General features: G+C 39.6%; 1 protein-coding gene across 3 annotated transcripts; it reads right to left on the reverse strand.

Annotated features, from left to right (window-relative positions):
* Positions 1 to 2,245: 2,245 nt before the first annotated feature.
* On the reverse strand, positions 2,246 to 23,957 carry LOC115217182 (mitochondrial mRNA pseudouridine synthase Trub2). 3 transcript variants are annotated; one of them, XM_029786815.2, is made up of 9 exons: positions 23,810 to 23,957; positions 21,290 to 21,418; positions 17,997 to 18,125; positions 16,532 to 16,612; positions 12,924 to 12,985; positions 10,886 to 10,967; positions 7,739 to 7,811; positions 4,860 to 4,999; positions 2,246 to 2,589 (listed from the first exon to the last, which is right to left on the reverse strand). In XM_029786815.2, exons 2-9 carry the CDS (start codon positions 21,408 to 21,410, stop codon positions 2,291 to 2,293), a joined length of 987 nt encoding a protein of 328 aa, XP_029642675.1. In that variant the 5' UTR covers positions 21,411 to 21,418; positions 23,810 to 23,957; the 3' UTR covers positions 2,246 to 2,290. The 3 variants fall into 3 exon arrangements, with proteins under 3 accessions (XP_029642675.1, XP_036354530.1, XP_036354544.1); XM_036498637.1 differs by having other exon boundaries at positions 23,680 to 23,810; XM_036498651.1 differs by lacking the exons at positions 16,532 to 16,612; positions 23,810 to 23,957 and having other exon boundaries at positions 21,290 to 21,464.
* Between the last annotated feature and the right edge of the window lie 557 nt (positions 23,958 to 24,514).

Genomic DNA, 24,514 nt, shown 5'->3' on the forward strand with positions numbered 1-24,514 from the left:
GTGCAACTGGGGTCTGGGAAGCCAGAAGGCTGCACCAGGCCCAGTCTGATCTGGCAATGTTTCTACAGCTGGATGCTCTTCCTAACGCCAACCTTATAAATAAATAACCAAACATTAAAAACTGGCAAACTTATAACAAGAAACAACACATAACAGTAAACCTGACTTAGTTACTTTCTAAAATTGGCCGTGCAGTCAGAAGTTTGCTTCCCAAACACATGCTTGCAGGTTCAGTCCCACTGATTGGCACCTTGGGAAAGTGTATTTCACTACAGCCTGGGCCAACCAAGGCCTTGTGAGTGGATTTGGTAGAAGGAAGCTGAAAGAAGACCATCATATATATATATATATATATATATATACACTTGCGTCAGAAATTAATTAGCACTTCTCAAATTTCTACAATAGGTTAAATCAATTAACCTATGAGCTGTTCAAAACGTCTTACGCGATGAGAAAACTTAGTATAGTGTGATTTCGGTCCTTGCGAGGCGCTACCTATATCTATTAAACAAAGGAAGATTTGGCTGCATCCGCACTCCAATTTGTTGCACTGCTATGTCAACATCATAAGGCTGTAGACTCTAAAACTGCTCTGCAAACAAAGTTACGTCATCGTTCTGCGCAACAGTGAACTCGCAACAAAGCAATAGTTCGAGATATGGCCACTAGGTGACAGCACATACCTTGAGTGAAGAGCAAATCAAGGGTGCTAATTAATTTCTGACGGTAGTGTATATATATATATATATATATATATAGCATGGCCTCAGCCGGATGGCTGAAACAAGTAAAAGAGTAATATATATATATATATACATATATAGACACACACACAAAATTTGGAGGCGCAATGGCCCAGTGGTTAGGGCAGCAGACTCGCGGTCGCAGGATCGCGGTTTCGATTCCCAGACCGGGCGTTGTGAGTGTTTATTGAGCGAAAACACCTAAAAGTTCCACGAGGCTCCGGCAGGGGGTGGTGATCCCAGCTGTACTCTTTCACCACTCTTTCTCCCACTCCTTCTTCTGTTGGTCTGCTCGCTTAGCCAGCGGGGTGGCGTCGTTCGAAGGCTAAAACAATGCGAACGCATTGTGACCAGCGATGTGTAACTACATCTGATGGACTGGTCGGTCACGTGATCATATATACAAAATTTAGAGGACTGACCACTAAAAGTGGACAGCCTATACGCTAGATGTAGCCGTCAAATTGCCATTTTCCACGAAGAATGTGTTCTCAAGAAAAAACTCCAAAGCGTAAAAGTAAGCAAGACAAATGAAAATATACGAAATAAAAAACGATTACCTATGTACTACTTAGTTTCACTTGTTAATATTTATGTATATGGACATGCAAACATCTGCAAGATCATTAGCATAGTCCTCTAAATTTTGTATGTAAAACAATTTTTAAAAAAAATATGCTAGGCCACTGGTTTTAATTGATTAATATCAATTTTTACCCTTATTTAATTTTATATATATATATATAGGGAAACAATTGCAGCGTGGGAGGTGTTTATAAGGCATTTAAGAAACACACAAAAACTGTCAGATTCACTTAAACATTTAAATTTAATTTGCCAAAATATTTTCGGCGCTTTGAGACCGCGACCTGTTCACTGACAAAATTCCATACTGCGGCATAGTCTCAAAGTGACGAAAATATTTTGCCAAATTAAATTTAAATGTTAAAGTGAATCTGACAGTTTTTGTGTGTTTCTTAAATGGCTAATAAATATCATCCACGCTGCAATTGTTTGCATTCCAGCACACAATCTCAGATCAGGTTACTTGCTATGCAAGTACATCTCCATAACAAGTACATCTTGTGTTTGTCCCCTCATCACTGTTGACAACTGGTGCTAGTGTGTTTACATCCCCACAACTTAGTGGTTAGGCGAAAAAGAACTGACAGAAAAAGTACTAGGCTTAAAAAAGAAGTCCCGGGGTCATTTTGTTTAATTAAAACCCTTCAAAGCGGTGCTCCAGCATGGTGGCAGTCAGATGACAGAAAAAAAAGGGGTGTGCATGTGTCTGGAACCCCCCACACACACACACTTGACAACCTGTGTTGGTTTGTTTACATCCCCATAAGATAGCCGTTCTGCAAAAGAGACTGCTGGAATAAATAGTAAACTTTAAAAAAATAAGTACTAGGGGTGATTTATTCAACTAAAACCCTTCAAAGCAGTGCCACAGTATGGCCGCAATTCAATGACTGATGAAAAAAATATAACACAGATTGAAAAATGTTATAAATATATATATACAAATTTATTATTTCTCTTTAAGTTTTTACCGCATCAGGTTCTGGCAGGTAAGAATTGTTGTTTTCTTCTGTAGTCGGATCAACAAGTAATGAAGGAGTAATCAACTTGTCAGGTGTCGTTAATTTTCGACAAATACTAATGTTTTCTAGTATGTCAGGAACAGTCCAAAATTTCCGAAGCAGAGCATGTTCTAAGGTAAAATGACCATTGCGAATGCAACGTATTTGGGTGCATATGGCACCAGATTTCAACTGTAAGCCAATATTATGTATTAGTGACATCAGATACGTTGTTTTTTCCTGTAGGGTGTGAATTTCTGAAATAGAAACATCAAAAGCTGGTTAAAGAATTCTTTTGATTGAAAGAAAAATAATTGTTGTTGTTGGAGCAAGTGAAATCGAAATTGAACCAAATTCAATGACTGGCACCCATGCCAGTGGAGCGTTAACAGCTCCATCCAAGCGGGATCACTGCCAGAGCAGCTGTCTGGCATGTAAAGAGCACCATTTGAACGTGATCATTGTCAGCGTTGCCTCACTGGCACTTGTGCCCGTGGCACGTGAACAAAACATTCGAGCAAGGTCATTGCCAGTGCTGCTGGACTGACTCCTGTGCAGGTGGCATGTAAAAAACACCATTTTCGAGCGTGGCTGTTGCCAGTACCGTGAGACTGGCACGTTAAAAGCACCCACTACACTCTCGGGGTGGTTGGCGTTAGGAAGGGCATCCAGCTGTAGAAACTCTGCCAGATCAGATTGGAGCCTGGTGCAGCCATCTGGTTCGCCAGTCCTCAGTCAAATCATCCAACCCATGCTAGCATGGAAAGCGGACATTAAACGATGATGATGATGATGATTGTTGGAAACTGAGACAACTAGTTGGCAGAACTGTTAGTATGTCAGACAAAATGCTAAGCAGCACTTCTGAGTTCAAATCCTGCCAAGATTAGTTGATGAAATTGAAATAGGTACCACTGAGCACTGGGGTCAATTTTGTTGGAAGCCTCTCAAGTCTATGAAGAAATAAGTATGCAGTTGCATGATCTACTAGAAATAGCAGTGAAATTCCCTCAAATTTCACTCTATGGTCTTAAAAAGGAATAAATATTCAGTCGAACTCAGTCTTGCATATGATATGCCAGAAAGGAAAGGGGAGAATCATGGTTATAATATACCAAAGGCCAAGACAAACTTTCGAATGTCCAACTAGTTATAAATAAATACCACAGAGTTAAAACAACATATCTTGTCAGCCGCATTAATACTTATTTCTTTATTATCCACAAGGGGCTAAACATAGAAGGGACAAACAAGGACAGACACAGGTATTAAGTCGATTACATCGACCCTAGTGTGTAACTGGTACTTAATTTATCGACCCCAAAAGGATGAAAGGTAAAGTCGACCTCGGCGGAATTTGAACTCACAACATAACGGCAGATGAAATACCGCTAAGAATTTCGCCCGACGTGCTAACGTTTCTGCCAGCTCTCTGCTGCATTAATACTGTTAAATTACTGAGTGTTTCATTAGCTTACAAATCTGAGTTCAACTCCTGCAGGAATAGGTTGTAGAGGAACAGGATGTGCTAAGCTGACTTGCTTTGCCCTAGCTATATTTATATATAAAGATGAAATTCTTATGAATTACCTTTAAAACCCAGTTGGTAATGGCATTCACCATTAATGCGTGGAATCAACAGTTGCAACTGCTTGAAGAATTGATAGCTAAAATCCTGGTGTTGGACTATATTCTTTGCAAAGAGAACTCTAAATAGTGAAGCGTACGAGTTTAAATCTTTACAAAGAGATAGTGTAATCTTTATATATAAAAGAGAAGTTGTGTGTCTGTCTCCTACACTTTAGATTCCTAACTACTCCCACATTTTGTGGTGCAGTTTAACCAAAACCAGGTATCTTATAGTCGTGATTCATATTGAGCCCTTCTGGGTATTAGCGCGCGTCTACGATGAGTCTACGATTTAAAAAAAAATTTACCATAATTTTTTTCCATTTTAATGCATTTTTTTTGCTATTATATAAGGGAAGTAACTCTCTAAAAATGTCTACGATGAGTCAACCTTTTTTAAAAAAATTTACCATCATTTTTTTTTTTTTCATTTTTAATGCATTTTTTTGCCATTTTTTGGCTATAACTCTCTAAAAATGCTTATATAGTTATTTCCCTTACAAACCCGAGCAACGCCGGGCGATACTGCTAGTTTATCATAAAAGTAGATGATTTGTTGAATGCTTGAATATCTGAGTCATCATCATCATTATCATTTATGCTGGCATGGTAGGTAGGACATGCTTAAGAGGAGCTGGCAAGGCAAAAGACTGCACTGAGCTCCACAGTCTACTTTAGCATGGTTTCTACAGTTGGATGCCAACCACTTCACAGAGCATGGTGGGTGCTTTTCAGCTAGCACCAATACCAGCAAGAACACCTAGTTACTCACAAGGCAAAACCATTCAAGTGAGGGAAAAGTAGTATTGAGGGAAGTGGATTTTGACAGAGAGAGAGAGAGAGAGAAAGAGAAAGAGAGAGAAAGTTTGTGTGTGTGTGTATGGAATATATGACTTACCTAAAGTGAAATCTGGAGGTTGGAAATCAATACACTTGATTCCATAAAGAATTGTAGGAGTATATTCTTGTGCTGGCCGCACTAATCCTTTAGATGCTATCTCATAAGCTTCTTGACTCTGTAAATCTACTTTTGCATATCTGGAATTAGTAAGAAAGATAACAGGTTTGATTAAATAATATAACTGTTTCACTTGGCTTTCTATTTCATATTTGAGTATGGCTTGAAATGACAACTTTCATTTAACTAATCCTGACCCACCTGAACAGAGATCAATAACAAAAAAAAAAAAAACTATCATTTTATATTGAAAGCATGTTCTCAGCCAACCTCTTAAAATAAATAAATTAAGTTTCATGGAAAAATAGGTGTTAAACTAATAATATCTGTTTAGTGGCAATTAAAATCAATGAGAGTGCTTCTATATAATTACTCAGCCTATAAAGAATAAGTCAAATTTCTTTCAATTTCAATCCTACTATCTTTAAAAAAAAAAAAAATGGCTGGTCACAGCCGGAATGCCTTTGATTACAGGTCTTTATAGTTAGGATTGACACACAATAATAATAATAATAAACATTGTGTACAGTGCTCAGGTGCACTACAACTCATCTAAAGTGCACATATAATCAGGTGTAGTTTCGACGGATTTCGGAAAGCATGAGGGCCTTAAAGGATGCAGTGTCATGGCAGTCAACAACTGACGCAGGCAGTTTATTCCATGCTTCAGCAACTCTGAGCGTGAAGAAATGTTTCCGAAAGTCATGTGTTGTTTTCTGACTTCATAGGCATGTCCACGTGTGTTAGACACATGGAGATCAAAAAGGTGTTCAGTGTTGTTATTGGTGAGATGGTTGATAACTTTGTGGGCGTTTACCAAGTCCGTCGCCAGACGCCAGAGCTTTAGTGAATCCATGCCCAGGGAAACAAGGCGCTCAGAATATGGTAGGTGTCTGATGGAGGGTATGCGTTTGGTTGCACGTCTCTGAACAGATTCCAGGAGGTCAATGTTCTGAGCAAGATAGGGGTTCCAAACTGATGACTAAAGAAAACTGATTAACAACAACAGTTAGACACAATTGTGGCTCAGACAAGTTGATCTTGCGTATAAGAAATATCTGTTAGATCCTCAAAGGAAAAGATGTCACACAAAAAAAAAAAAAATACAAATGAAAAATTAAAACAACCAAAGGCTAGAAAGTTTTAATCTAACTTTACTGTGTTTTCCAGTACACAAGTCAATATAACGTAAATATTCAAACATTGTCACTATCTTTCCAAATATTGATGCTTTTCACCATCATCCTTATCATTTAATGTCCGTATTCCATGCTGGCATGGGTTGGACTGTTTGACAGGAACTAATGGTTCCAAGGACTGTATTGCACTCCAATGTTTGCTTTAGCATGGTTTATACAGCTGGATGCCCTTCCTAAAACCAACCATTTTACAGCATGAACTGGATGCTTATTTTTTGTCATACCAGCTGCATTATTGAAATCATCATGCATTTGTAGTAGGACTACAAGCCCAGGGGTAGATGAGGGATCAGATTGATGATAGGGGACAAGGGAATTACTATGGGGGGGGGGAACATGTTCTTGAAATGGGATCATCATCATCATCATCATCATCGTTTAACATCCACCTTCCATGCTGGCATGGGTTGGACAGTTTCACAGGAGCCAGTCAGGAAGAAGACCACACCAAGTTTCTGTGTCTGTTTTGGCATGGTTTTTATGGCTGGATGCCCTTCCAAACACCAACCACCCCACAGAGTGGACTGAGTGCTTTTTACATGGCACCAGTACAGCTGAGGTTAGTTTTGGCATGGTTTTTACAGATGGTTGCATGGCAACTCACATCGAGTAAAGGAAATTTTGGTCCTCCAATGTCATCTTCATGTCTATCTTTTTTGTAAGTTTTGGTTAGAAAAATTCAGTTTGCATGCCAGAAAATACAGTATTTTTAACTATAATATACTGTATCAGGTGACATAAGTACAGGGAATTTAATTTGGGAATCTATCATTTCTGCTACTCCTCTCTCCAGACATTCTCTCAAAAACAATGGAAAAATACCAGTTTCGGGTTTTAGATGATTTTAAGACATGACTTCAAAATCTATTATACACAATGGTGAAACTTATATTGGAGTACGGGATTCAAGCCTCTTCTCCTTATCTCCTCAAAGACATACATCATCTCGAAAGAGTCCAGAAGCTGGCTACCCGCATGGTTCTTGGTCTCAAGAATATGTCTTATGAAGAAAGGCTGAAGACGCTCGACCTTTATTCTCTAGAAAAACGTTGACGCCGTGGTGATCTCATTCTTGCTCACAACATCATAAGCGGAATGAGTAACCTCTCGAAAGAGCTGTTCTTCACTCCTGCTCCAGAGCGTCGGCTGCGGGGTCACTCCGAAAAGCTCTATCTGCAACGATTTCATCTCAATCGAAGGAGAGGGGCTTTCTCTGTCTGGGTTGCGGATCCATGGAATAAGCTGCCAGATGAGTTGGTGAAGATGCTGACGACCGCTCGGTTCAAAGTCTCCCTTGACCTCAAGTGGCCTGAACTCTTTACATGAACACTACCCTGTACATAACTCTATGTCCCCCTACATGGCCATGCTTTTTGCTTTTTGAGCCAAAAAGTTAACTAACTAACTAACTAAAGTATTTGTGTTGCATAGTCAAGGCAAATTAATTGGATTCACTCAGTTTCTACAGTGGGAAAATATGTTCCATTTGTACTTTACAGCTAAGTAGCAATGAGAAAGTGCAACAAATATAGACAATAAATGCACAAGTAATGCCAAAAATAAAAAGCATTTGAGAGATAAAATTAAAATGGTAAAATGGATGGCAAATAGGAAACTTACATAAACATCTGCCTCTGATGTTGAGCTTGAGCGGCAGCACAAACTTTGTCCAACATTGACCTCTTGATATGATCTGAAACAAAAATATATGTACATGTGTATTTCTCTCTCTCTCTCTCTCTACTACAGTACAGAGAGAATATAAACAGTACACAAATGATGATGATGATAGCACTATTGATGATATTATTTAGGAGAACAATTAAAATTTTAACAAAACTAGGGCACATATCTACTACATATATATATATACATACACACACATATAGATATCATCATCATCACCGTCATCATTTAACGTCCGCTTTCCATGCTGGTATAGGTTGGATGGTTTGACTGAGGACTGGCAAGCCAGAAGGCTACACCAGGCTCCAATCTGATCTGGCAAAGTTTCTACAGCTGGATGCCCTTCCTAATGCCAACCACTCCGAGAGTGTAGTTAGTACTTTTACATTCCACTGGCATGAGGGCCAATCAGGCGGTACTGGCAATGACCACACTCAAAAGATGTTTTTTACGTGCCACCTATACGGGAGCCAGTCTGGTGACACTGGCAACGACCATGCTCGAATGTAGCAACACTGGCAACAATCATGCTTGAATGGTGCTTTTTACGTGCTACCAGCACAAGAGCCAATCTGGTCCTGGCAACGATCACGCTCAGATGGTGCTTTTAACATTCCAATGGCACAAGTGCCAATCAAGCGGTACTGTCATCGGCCATGTCAGTGATCTTGATTTCACTTGCCTCAATAGGTCTTCGCAAGCAAAGTTTACTGTCCAATGAATGAAAGGTACTCATAAGTGTGTTGGTTATATACCACTGGCATAAGCCATGGGTCATGGTCTCACTTGGCTTGTCGGGTCTTCTCAAGCTTAGCATATCTCCAAAGGTCTCGGTCACTAGTCATTGCCTCAGTGAGGCCCAATGTTCGAAGGTCATGCTTCACCACCTCATCCAAGGTCTTCCTGGGTCTACCTCTTCCACAGGTTCCCTCAACTGCTAAGGTGTGACACTTTTTCACACAGCTGTCTTCATACATTCACAATCCATGATCATACAAGCGCAGTCGTCTCTCTTGCACACCACATATGATGCTTCTTAAGTCCAGGGCACTCACACTCTCTTGTATGCACTGATATTACACATCCAGCGGAGAATACTGGCTTCATTCCTGGCAAGCTAACGCATGTCCTCACCAGTCACGGCCCATGTAGCATGGCTGTTCATAACATGCATCATACAGTCTACCTTGTACTCTGAGCGACGGGCCTTTTGTCATCAGCAGAGATAGGAGCTCTCTGAACTTTGCCCAGGCTATTCTTATTCTAGCAGCTACACTTTCTGAGCATCCACCCCTGCTACTGACTTGGTCACTTAGGTAATGGAAGCTATCAACTACTTGTAGTTTTTCTCCCTGGAATGTGACAGAAGATGTTCTCTGCACATTTTCAGTGCTTATTGCTCCTAAGCATTTGCCACATACAAAAGCTATCTTCCCAGTTACCCTTCCTTTGATATTACTGCACCTCTTATGTATCCATAGCTTACACTGGGTACATCTTACGGAGTTTCTGCCTACGCCTTTTCTACAGATCGAGCGGGGCCATCTACTTGAAGGGATATGTGGTTTGTCTGCCTTCCTACTTACTAAGACTTTGGTTTTAGCTAGGTTGACTCTGAGGCCCTTCAATTCTAATCCTTGCTTCCACACCTGAAACTTTTCCTCTAGTTCTGATAGAGACTCAGCAATTAGAGCAAGGTCTTCAGCATAGAGGAGATCCCAGGGGCATCCTGCCTTGAATTCCTCTGTTATTGCCTGGAGGACTATGATGAATAAGAGGTGGGGCTGGGAACTGATCCTTGGTGGATCCCTACCCCTACCTGGAATTCTTCAGTGTACTCGTTGCCAACCCTCACCTTACTGACTGCATCCCTGTACATAGCTTGCACAGCTCTCACTAACCATTCATCTATCCCTAGTTTCCTCATTGACAACCAGAAAAGGGATCAGAGGTCCCTGTCAAAGGCTTTCTCCATGTCAACAAAAGCCAGGTACAGAGGTTTATCTTTGCAGCTGTCTTACCAGAAATATAGCATCAGTGGTGCTTTTCCCTGGCACAAACCCAAACTGCATCTCATCTAGGCTGACTCTGTCCCTAATCAGTTGGGCTATGACCCTCTCCATGACATTCATTACCTGATCCAACAACTTGATACCTCTGTAATTATTTGTATCTAAACCATCACCTTTACCTTCATAGTAGTTTACTATTGTGCTGCTACACCAGTCATTGGGTATGACTCCTTCATGTATCACCTGGTTGACTATACGGGTGATTAGGCTATAGCCGACACCGCTAGATATTTTGAGCATCTCTGCGGTGATTCCTGATGGGCCGGGAGCTTTCCCTGTCTTCATACCCTTAATTGCTTTATCTACCAATGTACTGTCAAAATATATAAAGTTATAGATGATGAGAGAAATAGATCTTTAACACACTGCGTGTGACTATAAGAGAAGGATATGAATTCTACTTTGCAACATATATCTGCGAGTCTCAATGAGTATAAGCTGTTCCTTTCTCCTCTGACTAAGTCATAAAAAATACAAAAAATATATCTTTTGCCTGGCTAGCTACAAATAACAGTGAAAACTCCCTCAAAATGCTCCCTATCATCTTAAAAAGGACATGTACCGGAGTTCCTTCCAAACAGGTAAAAAGTCAGAATGATCATAGCTGAAATGCTTTGGATTAAATGTCTGCCCTATCAGGACTGATCTGGGGCTAAACTGCAAAACCACCCTCTACATGAGTTAACATGCAATCCAGTAAAAAGCTAGATCAGCCTTGTATTATTAGGTCAGATACTAAGCTTAATTTCTGACCCAATGACCTCTGAAGGTCATTTTTATCATTTCAGTGTGAAAAAAACAGCAAATCATCATCATCATCATCATCGTTTAACGTCCGCTTTCCATTCTAGCATGGGTTGGACGGTTCAACTGGGGTCTGGCAAGCCCGAAGGCTGCACCAGGCCAGTCAGATCTGGCAGTGTTTCTACAGCTGGATGCCCTTCCTAAATGCCAACCACTCCGAGAGTGTAGTACAAATAAGAAAAATAAAAGGGAAACTAATACATACAATAAGAGATTTTCTGAAGAAGGCGTCCACGTGCTGAAAAGTCTTCGGTGACTTTCCCAAACTGGCCTTTGACATGATATACCTAAATATATATAAAAAGAAAAATACATAAAGATTTATACTAGCTTGAGTCAAAAGTTTTTTTCCGATTTACAATGATGATTTTTAGCAACTTGTCTCTCCATGTTATATTATTAATTTAATTAAAATTGAAATGAAGGACATTTGCATAATTGTGGCACTTGTTTATAATGGCACAGACATGGATCAATGGCACAGGTGTGACTACAGGATAAGAATCTTGCTTGCCAACGATGTGGTCTTGGATTCAGTTTCACTGTGTGGCGCCCAAGGCAATAGTCTTCTACTATAGCTCCAGGCTAACCAAAGCCTTGTAAGTGGATTTGGTCTACAGAAACTGAAACAAGTTCATTGTGTGTTTGAGTATATGCTTGTCTAGCCATCACGTAATGGTTGTAAATGAACACCAGCATCATATAAGTGAGGTTTATTCATTTCTAGTCATCCATCAAAAATATGTCTAGCTATGAGAAAATATTATCTTGCTTGGAAACAGGTGAGGAATGATGACAGGAAAGCCATACGGTCATAAAAGAATTAGCCTCAACAAATTTCATCTGACTCATACAAGTATGGAAAAGTGGACATTAATGTAATATATATATACACTGACAATGCTTTATAAACAAACTTTGGAAGCGTCAAATGTGTTTGGTATTTTACAGACAAGTAAATTTCAAAAACAGTATAGCTGTGAAAACAGCAGAAAATTTGTGTGTTTTACTCTACTCAGCCAGTATCTGAGGGGTATGGGTTCATGTCCCATAGCCATCTGCTAGCAACTTTTTATGCATCTTATAAGGGTAAAATACCCAATCCTTTTGCTGTTTTCACAGCTATGCAACATTCGAAATTTACTTTCCTGTCTGTAAAATACCAAACACATTCAACGCTTCCAAAGTTTGTTTATAAAATGGTATCACATTCCAAAAGCTATTATTATTTAGCTTTAAGAATGATGGTAATTGTTGTCAGCGAACCATTTAGCTTAATGGCAGAGTACTCAGCTGGTATCTGAGAGATATGGGTTTGGGTCCCATAACTGTCTGCTGGCAACATTTTAGCAATCTTTCTCCTGTTTTCACAGCTACACTCATCATCATCATCGTCATTTAACGCCTACTTTCCATGCTGGCATGGGTTGGACGGTTTGACTGAAGGTTGGCAAGCCTGAAGGCTGCACCAGGCTCCAATTTGATCTAGAAAAGTTTCCACAGCTAGATGCCCTTCCTAATGCCACCCACTCCGAGAGTGTAGTGGTTGGTTTTATCTGCCACCGGCACGAGGGCCAGTCAGGCGATACTGGCATCGACCACGCTCAAATGGTGCTTTTTATGTGCCACCTGCACAGGAGTCAGTCCAGTGGCACTGGCAATGACCACACTCGAATGGTGCTTTTTTACATGCCACTGGCACGAGAGCCAGTCAGGCGACACTGGCAACGATCACACTCAAATGGTGTTTTTTAAGTGCTACTGGCATGGGAGCCAGTCAGTGGCCCTGGCAACGATCACGCTCTGTGTTCAAAATTTACTTAATTGTCTGTAAAATACTGACCGATAGTTCACTTGTCAAATTTGATAATCTTAGATAAAAGATTAGTGCAAGGGGTTTTCTCTATAGTAAGAAAGATTTATATGCATGCATATCAGACTCACTCTTTCATTCTTACACAATACATTCTATATACTGTAAACTTCAGGCAAGTTCTCATGTGAAGATTGCAGTTGCATGAAACTCAATTGAGGAAATAAAAATTCAGCTGCAACAAACCAATAACGCGCATTGAGTACTCCTCTCTCATTCAGTCAACATAATTCAACATGTGTGTGTGTGTTCATTGAAAGGGAAAAATTATACTCTTACTATTCAAAGTTTTAAACTGCTTTTCAGTCTAGTTGTTTTAGTGGGGATTCTATACTACACTGTATTGTACAATAAGATATATTATACTTACACGTAGAAATTGACAGCTCTTTAAGGTATTAATTGTGTTAATGCCTTTCTGAATTCCTATAACTGGAAAGAGGAAAAAATTAAATTGTAATATATGTTGTTAACATAGAAAAACAACTAGTTTGTTATGTCCAAAGAATGTAGCTAGCAAAGTGAAAGTTAGTAAGAGGTTCAGTGAGGAATCTCGCATGCAGTTAGCATCCAGCAAGGCTTGGTTCTCAGTCTCCTTTACTCTGTTATTGCCCACCAGGCCAGGAGATAGATGCTTAAGACTGACTACCCACACTAAGTCCTGTGTGCCAATATTCTAGTTCTTACAACTGAATCTGGTGAAGTAGATTTTTAAAAATTCCAAATTCAGGCACAGGTGAGGCTATGTAGTAAGAAGTTTGCTTCTTAACCACATGATTCCGAGTTCAGTCCTACAGACCTTGAACAAATGTCTTCTACTATAACCTCAGGCCAACCAAAGCATTGTGAGTGGATTTAGTAGATGGAAACTGAAAGAAGCCTGTCGTGTGTATATATATATATATATATATATATCAACAATCAAGGAACGGCCATAATAGGCCATTCACCCACTAGAAATAACAGCCAAAGCTTCAACCGCAAATAAAGATTAATTCCGTAAACAGGAGAGAATTTAAAAAATTTACCCTGTAATTTCTTGTACGATGCACCGTTTCATCTGCTGTTTAATGGTAAACTAACCTGATTAATTAAATCAAGCCAATCTTCCATAGGCGACGATTTGAAAATTTTAGGTCAGATATTACCTTGGCAGGGTCTGAAATGCCTCGTGAAAATATCTGTTCCGACTTGGCTATTTCTTGCTGAAGAATCTGAGGGCCTATGGAAGATTGGCTTGATTTAATTTAATCAGGTTAGTTTACCATTAAACAGCAGATGAAACGGTGCATCGTACAAGAAATTACAGGGTAAATGTTTTTTAAATTTTCTCTTGTTTACGGAATTAATCTTTATTTGCGGTTGAAGCTTTGGCTGTTATTTCTAGTGGGTGAATGGCCTATTATGGCCGTTCCTTGATTGTTGATGTTGAACTTAAAAATGGTCTATGACTATTTAATTTTTTCCCACTAGGCCGCTGGTGGCAAAAAGAATTCTAAAAAATTTTTTTTGCCACCCTATATTAAATTATGAATTTTCTGGTTAATTCCGTAATGGAATCGACGGTGCTTATATTTTTGCTGCCGAAATTTGGCGCGAGTGCGACGATTTGAAAATTTTAGGTCAGATATTACCTTGGCAGGAGTCTGAAATGCCTCGTGAAAATATCTGTTCCGACTTGGCTATTTCTTGCTGAAGAATCTGAGGGCCTATGGAAGATTGGCTTGATTTAATTTAATCAGGTTAGTTTACCATTAAACAGCAGATGAAACGGTGCATCGTACAAGAAATTACAGGGTAAATGTTTTTTAAATTTTCTCCTGTTTACGGAATTAATCTTTATTGCGGTTGAAGCTTTGGCTGTATTTCTAGTGGGTGAATGGCCTATTATGGCGTTCCTTGATTGTTGATGTTGAACTTAAAAATGGTCTATGACTATTTAATTTTTTCCCACTAGGCCGCTGGTGGCAAAAAGAATTCTAAAAAATTTTTTTTGCCACCCTATATTGATTAATTATGAATTTTCTGGTTAATTCCGTAATGGAATCGACGGCTTATATTATTTGCTGCCGATAAATTTGGCGCGAGTGCGACGATTTGAAAATTTTAGGTCAGATATTACCTTGGCAGGGTCTGAAATGCCTCGTGAAAATATCTGTTCCGACTTGGCTATTTCTTGCTGAAGAATCTGAGGGCCTATGGAAGATTGGCTTGATTTAATTTAATCAGGTTAGTTTACCATTAAACAGCAGATGAAACGGTGCATCGTACAAGAAATTACAGGGTAAATGTTTTTTAAATTTTCTCCTGTTTACGGAATTAATCTTTATTTGCGGTTGAAGCTTTGGCTGTTATTTCTAGTGGGTGAATGGCCTATTATGGCCGTTCCTTGATTGTTGATGTTGAACTTAAAAATGGTCTATGACTATTTAATTTTTTCCCACTAGGCCGCTGGTGGCAAAAAGAATTCTAAAAAATTTTTTTTGCCACCCTATATTGATTAAATATATATATATATATATATATATATATTTTTTTTTTTTTAAATATAAATATATGAAAGAATGGAGTTGAACGACAAATTAACAAAATTCCTTTATTTTCGACATATGTTTCGAAGGCTGCATATTCCTAATTGCGAAGGAATAAGGAGTATATTATGCCGCTTTCTCATCAGGAAATGCAAGGAATTTATGTCAACATCAAGATGCACAAAAAACTTTTAGATGACTGCTCACACGGAGCCCATAGCGATAATATATATATATATATATATCGATGTGTGTGTCTTTGAGTCTGTGTTTGTCTTCCACCACTGTTTGACAACCAGTTTTGGTGTGTTTATGTAACTGTAACTTAACAGTTCGGCAAAAGAGACTGATAGAATAAGTACCAGGCTTAAAAAATAAGTACTGGGGTTGATTCACTACTCAACTAAAAATTCTTCAAGGCAGTGCTCCAGCATGGCCACAGTCTAATGACTGAAACGAGTGAAAGATAGAAGATGACAGATCCGGAAGCAAAAGCTTGAATCAAAAGACCATAAAGTAAACTTAGCAAAGACAAAAAGTTTTAGAAAGAACCGGTCACTGGTCATGCTCAGAATGCAAACAAGGAACAGGTAGAAATTCTATACGATGTACTCAGTGTGAACTATGGATACAAAAAGGGTTTAGTGCAAACATAAGCAGACTGACATGGAAAGTTGACATCTTATGTGGAAAGGCATAGGAATAGTGTGTGAGATAAATTCCTTCAAATGCTTGAAAGGATATGTAGAAGTAGTGGACGGCTTGAACTAATTAACAATGAAGATGGGTGTTTTGAATTCATAACAACAAGAACAGCATCTTTGAAACAAAACTGAGAAGACATTTTGTCTTAAAATGGACAAAATCAAAAGCAAACACGATGAACATTAATGGAATTTGTAGTTTTGTGGTACCAGTGCCGGTGGCACATACGAAAACCATCCGAACGTGGCCGTAGCCAGTACCGCATTGACTGGCCTCTGTGCTGGTGGCACGTAACAAACACCATCCGATCGTGGCCGTGCCAGCCTTGCCTGGCCTCCGTGCTGGTGGCACGTAAAAAACACCATCCGAGCGTGGCCGTTCGCCAGCCTTGTCTGGCACCTGTGTCGGTGGCACATAAAATCACCCACTACACTCTTGGAGTGGTTGGCGTTAGGAAGGGCATCCAGCTGTAGAAACACTGCCAGATCTGACTGGCCTGGTGCAGCCTTCGGGCTTCCCAGACCCCAGTTGAACCGTCCAACCCATGCTAGCATGGAAAGCGGACGTTAAACAATGATGATGATGAGAGATCTCTGATGTCAGTGCTGCAATAAATATATCCTGTCCATCCTGTTAGTGGTTGATGATAGGAAGGGCAGAGTCAATTAATTATGCAGCACACTGGATCATTTGAAAAATTTTTTTAAATTAAATAAATCAGAAAATAGATATTTTAATTTACCTGTTACTCCTGAAGAATATCTTCCCAAACCATTAAGGTATTTTAAAGGTATATCTGATTCGATGTATCTAGGACCCAAAACTGAAAATAAATTTATACATATATCATTGGTGTTAGGAAGGGCATCCAGCTGTAGAAACATTGCCAAATTAGACTGGAGCCTGGTGCAGCCTTCTGGCTTCCCAGAACCCCGGTCGAACCGTCCAACCCATGCTAGCATGGAGAACGGACGTTAAACGACGATGATGATGATGATGATCATTAAAATCTATGCCACTTAACAAGCAGTGAAAGGACAGTATTAAGTTCCTGGCAAACGATTTGCAAAATAAGTATGATTCCTATTTGAGTCATTTCATTTCTCTTGCACTTCATGATTGTGATTTGTGGACGGTAAACCCTCTAGCATTTAAATCAGCCAAAGCACCATCTGAATGTGGCCTATAACAGGTCTACCTGACTGGCTCCCATGTTGGTGGCATGTAAAAAGCACCAACTGAACGTGGCCAACGCAGTAGCCGCAGACTAGCTCCCATGCCAGTGGCACATAAAAAGCACCATCCGAACATGGTTGATGCCAGGTCTGCTGACTGGCTCCCGTGCCAGTGGAATGTAAAAAGCACCAACCGAATGTAGCCAATACCAGTACCCCCAGACTGGCTCCCATGCCAGTGGCACATAAAAAGCACCATCCGAACGTGATTGTTGCCAGGCCCGCCTGACTGGCTTTTGTGCTGGTGGCACATAAAAAAACACCCACTACACTCTCGGAATGGTTAGCATTAAGAAGGGCATCCAACTGTAGAAACATTGCAAGATCAGATTGGATCCTGGTGCAGCTGCTGGCTCTTCAGATCTCAGTCAAACTGTCCAACCCATGCCAGCATGGAAAACAGATGTTAAACGATGATGATATCTGGCCTTAATATTCTATTTAGTTTATGTGTACTTTACTGCATATACTTTATACGCACTTCTGACAAGTTGTGGTGCACCTGAGCACTGTATACAATATTATTATTATTATTTATTGATCCCAAAACAATGATGGTGACCTGGTATAGGATCTGAACTTACAGCATAGAAGGCCAGAACAAATACCTCAAGGTATTTTTTGCAATGCTATAATGCCATTTTGTCACCTTATGTCTAGATTCACACACCTGTAAAAAAAAACCAGGTATATGGTTATATCATATACCTGTCTTCCATCATGTATGTAGTCAATCAGGAATGACCTGGGATTAAACAACAACCAAAACTAGACTGAGGTATTGCATTGCCAATACAACCGAAGTAGACTAAACTGGTTACAGATCCCAAAACCAAATCCAGGTTGAAGACATAGATCACCTTAACTTGATATTTCCTCCTATAGTACTCAGGACAGCTATAAGATAATTTTCTTTTCTCTTAAACACAAATTTAAAAAAAATATAAACAAATATTTAACACGATGACTTACCAAGTCTGTGATCTGTGAGATCAGTCAAACCAACAGGTTTTGTTACAGTAGCTGGTAAAGTGGATCCAGTTTCAAAAGAAATTTCTTGCGTTCTCATCTCATGCTTATAACAAGGTAATTCATTTAGAGCTGAAAAGTGGAGAAAAATACATATATAATGCATTCACATACACACATAACATATATATATATACTCTTTTACTCTTTTACTTGTTTCAGTCATTTGACTGCGGCCATGCTGGAGCACCGCCTTTAATCGAGCAAACTCGACCCTGGGACTTATTCTTTTGTAAGCCCAGTACTTATTCTATCGGTCGCTTTTTGCCGAACCGCTAAGTAACGGAGACATAAACACACCAGCATCGGTTGTCAAGCAATGCTAGGGGGACAAACACAGACACACAAATATATATATACATTTTATTCATTATTTTGCACATTACTTAATCATCATTATATGTTTTATCTTATATTTAATCTTTCTATAATATGTAATTTTTCTAAATGGTATAATTTAATATTTCATTATTGAATTGATAAAAGGTGGTTTTTTATCTAATTTATATATATATAGGTTTGGAGATGCCACTATGAAAGGTTGCTGAATAAAGAAAATGAATGGGATAAAGAGAGTCTGCCGAATGTTGACCCAACAGAGGGACCAGCTATCCGAGTTGATAGTTCCGTGGTAGCTAAGGCAATTAGAAGCATGAAGACAGGGAAAGCCCCAGGCCCATCAGGAATTACTGCAGAGATGCTCAAAATATCTGGCAGTGTCGGCTATAACCTAGTCACCCGTATAGTCAACCAGGTGATACACGAAGGAGTCATACCCAATGACTGGTGTAGCAGCATACTAGTCAACTGCTACAAAGGTAAAGGTGATGCCCTGGATACAAATAATTACAGAGGTATCAAGCTGTTGGATCAGGTAATGAAGGTTACGGAGAGGGTCATAGCCCAACTAATTAGAGAGAGAGTTAGTTTAGATGAGATGCAGTTTGGGTTTGTCCCAGGGAAAAGCACCACTGATGCTATATTCCTGGTAAGGCAGCTGCAGGAGAAATACCTAGCCAAAGATAAGCCCCTGTACCTGGCTTTCGTTGACATGGAGAAAGCCTTTGATAGGGTCCCCCGATCCCTCATCTGGTGGTCAATGAGGAAACTAGGGATAGATGAATGGCTGGTGAGGGCTGTGCAAGCCATGTACAGAGATGCCGTAAGTAAGGTTAGAGTTGGCAGCATGTACACAGAAGAATTCAAGGTAGAGGTTGGGGTCCACCAGGGTTCAGCACTCAGCCCCCTCCTATTTATCATAGTCCTCCAGGCAATTGTGGAGGAATTCAAGACAGGTTGCCCCTGGGAGCTCCTCTATGCTGACGACCTCGCTCTAATCGCTGAGTCACTATCAGAACTGGAGGAGAAGTTCCAGGTGTGGAAGGAGGGTTTAGAATCGAGGGGCCTTAGAGTCAACCTAGCTAAAACCAAAGTACTAATAAGTAGAAAGTTAGAAAATCCACAAATATCCTCAGGAAGATGGCCCTGCTCGATCTGTAGAAAAGGTGTAGGTAGAAACTCTATAAGATGTACCCAGTGTAAGCTATGGACACATAAGAGGTGCAGCAATATCAAAGGTAGGCTAACTGGGAAGATAGTTTTTGTATGTGGCAGATGCTCTGGAGCATTGACCTCCGAAAATCTGCAGAAAACAACTTCCGTCACTTTCCGGGGGGAAAAACTAGAAGTAGTTGATAGCTTCCGCTATCTAGGTGACCAAGTCAGTAGTGGGGGCGGGTGCGCTGAAAGTGTAACTGCTAGAATAAGAATAGCCTGGGCAAAGTTTAGGGAGCTCTTACCTCTGCTGGTGACTAAAGGCCTCTCGCTCAGAGTAAAAGGCAGACTGTATGATGCATGTGTACGAACAGCTATGCTACATGGCAGTGAAACATGGGCCGTGACTGCTGAGGACATGCGTAAGCTTGTGAGGAACGAAGCCAGTATGCTCCGATGGATGTGTAATGTCAGTGTACTTACTCGACAGAGCGTTAGTACCTTGAGAGAAATGTTGTACCTAAGAAGCATCAGTTGTTGTGTGCAAGAGAGACGATTGCGCTGGTATGGTCATGTGGCGAGAATGGATGAAGATAGGTGTGTGAGAAAGTGCCAATCCCTAGCAGTTGAGGGAACCCGTGGAAGAGGTAGACCCAGGAAAACCTGGGACGAAGTGGTGAAGCACGACCTTCGGACGTTAGGTCTCACCATGGAAATGACTAGAGACCGAGACCTATGGAAGTATGCTGTGCGTGAGAAGACCCGGCAAGACTAGTGAAGCCATAATCCGTGGCCCCTACCTGGGACGTAGTCAGTCCACCTGTGCATACCTTCCTTCTTGTGACACTTGTGAAGACCTGTTGAGGCAAGTGAGAATCAAATCAAATCAAATCAAATCAAATCGAACCAAATCAAAATAGATGAACATCAATGGAATTTGTATCCTTGTGGTACCAGTGCCGGTGGCACATAAGAAAACCATCCGAACGTGATCGTAGCCAGTACCGCAACGACTGGCCTCCGTGCTGAGGGCACATAACAAACACCATCCGAGCGTGGCCGTCCGCCAGCCCCGTCTGGCACCTGTGTCGGTGGCACATAAAAAAACACCATCCGAGCGTGGCCATCTGCCAGCCTCGTCTGGCACCTGTGTCGGTGGCACATAAAATCACCCACTACACTCTCGGAGTGGTTGGCGTTAGGAAGGGCATCCAGCTGTAGAAACACTGCCAGATCTGACTGGCCTGGTGCAGCCTTCGGGCTTGCCAGACCCCAGTTGAACCGTCCAACCCATGCTAGCATGGAAAGCGGACGTTAAACGATGATGATGATGATGATGATGATATATACACATATATATATACCAGAGTAAGCACATAAATGTGAAACAAGGTGGGGAAAAAATAATACTCAAATACCGGAGGTAAAGTAATATGCTTTATTATTAATGCTGCAAAAACATCACGAAAATATCACAAAAGACTGCAACTCAGAGTTTCATGCTCCCATTCATCAGGCAGTTGTGATCGAGAATGGAATCTTAATCACAATAGCCTGATGAACAGGAACAAGAAATTCTGAGTAGCAGTTTTTTGTGATATCTTTGTTTTTGCAGCTTTAATAATAAAGTATAAACACACACATATCCAAAACACAAACCATATGTATACATATACTCAGTGAAGTGATGAAATATTTTTTCAGATTCAGATTTAAGAAATGAAAAAAGAAACATCACTCACCATTTGAAATATTAAATTTCAGGGTATCAAATAATCTCTGCATTGTAACATTTTCAGGTTTATAAACACAGAATACTCCATGAAGTCTTCGGTATACAGAAGGCGCCCAGTCTAACTTCATTTCTTCTTCTGCAAAAGATAAATTTTATTGGTTAAGTTTTATAATTCGAGCAGTAAATTAAATGATTCAACCGGTGGTGTGTAAAGCACCATCCGAACGTTGCCAATGCCAGCGCCACCTTGACTGGCTTCCGTGCCGGTGGCACGTAAAAAGCACCAACCGATCGTGACCGTTGCCAGCCTCACCTGACACCTGTGCTGGTGGCATGTAAAAAGCACCCACTACACTCACAGAGTGGTTAGCGTTAGGAAGGGTATCTAGCTGTAGAAACACTGCCAGATCAGACTGAAGCCTGGTGCAGGCTCCTGGCTCCCAGACCCCGGTCAAACCGTCCAACCCATGCTAGCATGGAAAACGGACATTAAACGATGATGATGATGACCCATTTAGGAACTAGAGGTGAAGCTCATGTTTTTGTTCTTCACAAGTATACTGGGTTGGTTCCGCTGCTGATACTATATAATGAAACACTACATTGCATTCAGGAAGAAGGCTATGCTTTTGATTAACAAAGATTTACTTACCAACATGCTTCAAAAATTAACTTATAAAACATAACAATGATGCTTCTCTTTCTTCCTTACAACAATAGCTTGGACAATATGCATTTCAGTATCTATTCTGGCTTCGGCATTCTCAGTTTGAATCCCACCAAGACCAGTATCGCCTTTCACCATTCTGAGGGTTATAAAGTACCAACATAGACCAGTGGATTGGCACAACAGTTACAGCATCAGAAGGGAAGCTTTGTAGCATTTCTTCTGAGTCCAAGTCTGTCTGTAGCTTACTTGGTTGATAAACTTAATCCATCACCACCAACTGGTCCTTGGGGCTTTAGTATAGTGCATTCCGTGATAAATATTCAGGCAAGGTCATCAGTTTGAAGATTCCTTTCTCCTCCTCCTTTCACCAGTCTCAGAAACCCTGAAAAAGTAGGGGCACAGCTTTTCCTCTTGACTCAGCATTTAAATAAAATACACCCTCCACTCATGCCCACTTCTTCTGTCATTCATATTGTTATACCCTACACTAAACACTATAGTTATTCCTTCTTCCCTAGAATTGCTACTGTCTTAGCCAATTTTCTTCCTCAACACATCAATCTTTCAGTTTCTTTCAGCCATTTTTCATTCACCACTTGATGAAACCTCAAGCACGTCTTTGCTGGTTTATATATACTGGTTGTATGACAGGCCTACTTGCCCATGCTGGCTAATTGCAGATTGGACAGATTGATCCTGTGGTCAGACAATTATCCCTGGCTATTAATACCTGGACAGAATTTAAGCTCTCAATGAGAACTAAGTTCTAGGAATTTAATTTCAGGACTCATCGGTATTTCACTCCACCTACCTTACATTTTCCAGTGCCCTTGACAAATGAAAGAGTATGACAACCACTACCATTCTGCCTCCTGGTTTTAGCTGCTGCTAAGGTTACCCCTAAACAAATGGTAAACACGAAGATCTCTATGTTGAATTCAGAGAAGTCTTCCTGAATTGAAAATAGTGATTTGGCGCAATAGTTACAATGTCAGACGAAATACTTTCTGATATTTAGTTTGTTCTTTTACGTTTTGGATTCAACTCCATGTTTTTATTTGTTTGTTTCTCTTTTTTCATCCTTCCAGAGTCGATAATATAATGTATTAGTCAAATAATACTGGTGACATTTAATATTCCTATAATGCATCCTAGATGTGATAGCAATTATAAAAGATGACAGAAGTATGGAAAAGGAAGAATCCGTCAAGTAGGACTATGTTCTTCAGGAAAGGTAACAGCTGACATTTCTGGCTGGGTCTATTTTCGAATAAAATAAATAATACGAAAAAAAGGAGAGCGGATTAAGTTTGTTGGGTCTTCACACTCGTTATATATATAGAAGAACTTGCTTTTGTTGATTAGCACCGCATGAAACTTGATCAAAGATGTTCCAATTGTAGTAATTATATCTTATTTGTAGACAGTATATCTATAACGACATTATTCAAAGTACCCTTGTTTTAAAGATGGTAGTGAGTGATTCGAGGGAAGTTTACTATTTCGATGAAGGTCAAGCGACAATGAAGAGGCTCCCTCGTTAAATATAGGATATTCTAGAAGTGACTAACAGAGACAAACTGAAGAATTTTTGGTGTTTATATAGTTTAGTTATAAATGTAGTGAATTTACAGGATACATGCACATAGAAGTATACAGTTTACCAGATCTGGGTATACAATATTATATCTTGACTACAAATAGCAATAAAATGCAAATATACACACAAATTTTACTACAATAAGTATGTAAAAAGGAAACAGGATTCATGTGATCCCTATCATGATAAATATATACATAAGTGACAATTAATGAATTAAATTTTGTATAAAGATTACAGTTCGAAGGATTAGTTACCTGAAATAAACAATATTTTGGTCAACACATGAGTGCTTGGTGTTCGAAAAACAGGATTGGTATTTCAACGAAAATAGTATTTGTAAAATAAAAATAAAAAAATTAAAATTCGAAGGTACTGATAATTTTGTTGACTTCCAAAAGTTTTGATTAATTCTAAAGTTTAACTTTTTTTTACATGTTTGAAAAAAATAGAGAAGATTTATATTTGTTTGAATAGTATAATAAACGAAAAGTCGTAATTTCATACTCAATCCTAATTTTATATAAATTCATCGTTTCTATCAAGTAAACATTAGTAGCAACCGTAAGATGTACTTTTCCTATTTCTTAGCAATAAATTTATAAATATTTAATGGATATTTATTTAAAGTTGTACGTATTTTTTTTAAACTTACCACTTACAAATTTCTAGGTTTTGATCGGATTTGAACCGTTTCCATTTAATATCAAATGTATAGGCGCAGGAGTGGCTGTCTGGTAAGTAGCTTGTTTACCAACCACATGGTTCCGGGTTCAGTCCCACTGCGTGGCACCTTGGACAAGTGTCTTCTACTATAGTCTTGGGCCGACCAAAGCCTTGTGAGTGGATTTGGTAAACAGAAACTGAAAGAAGCCCGTCGTATATATGTGTATATATATATATATATATATATATATATAATATATATATATATATATATATATATATATATATGCGTGTGT

Source organism: Octopus sinensis, linkage group LG1, assembly GCF_006345805.1.
Source record: "Octopus sinensis linkage group LG1, ASM634580v1, whole genome shotgun sequence".
In the NCBI taxonomy this organism is placed as follows: Eukaryota; Metazoa; Mollusca; class Cephalopoda; order Octopoda; family Octopodidae; genus Octopus; species Octopus sinensis.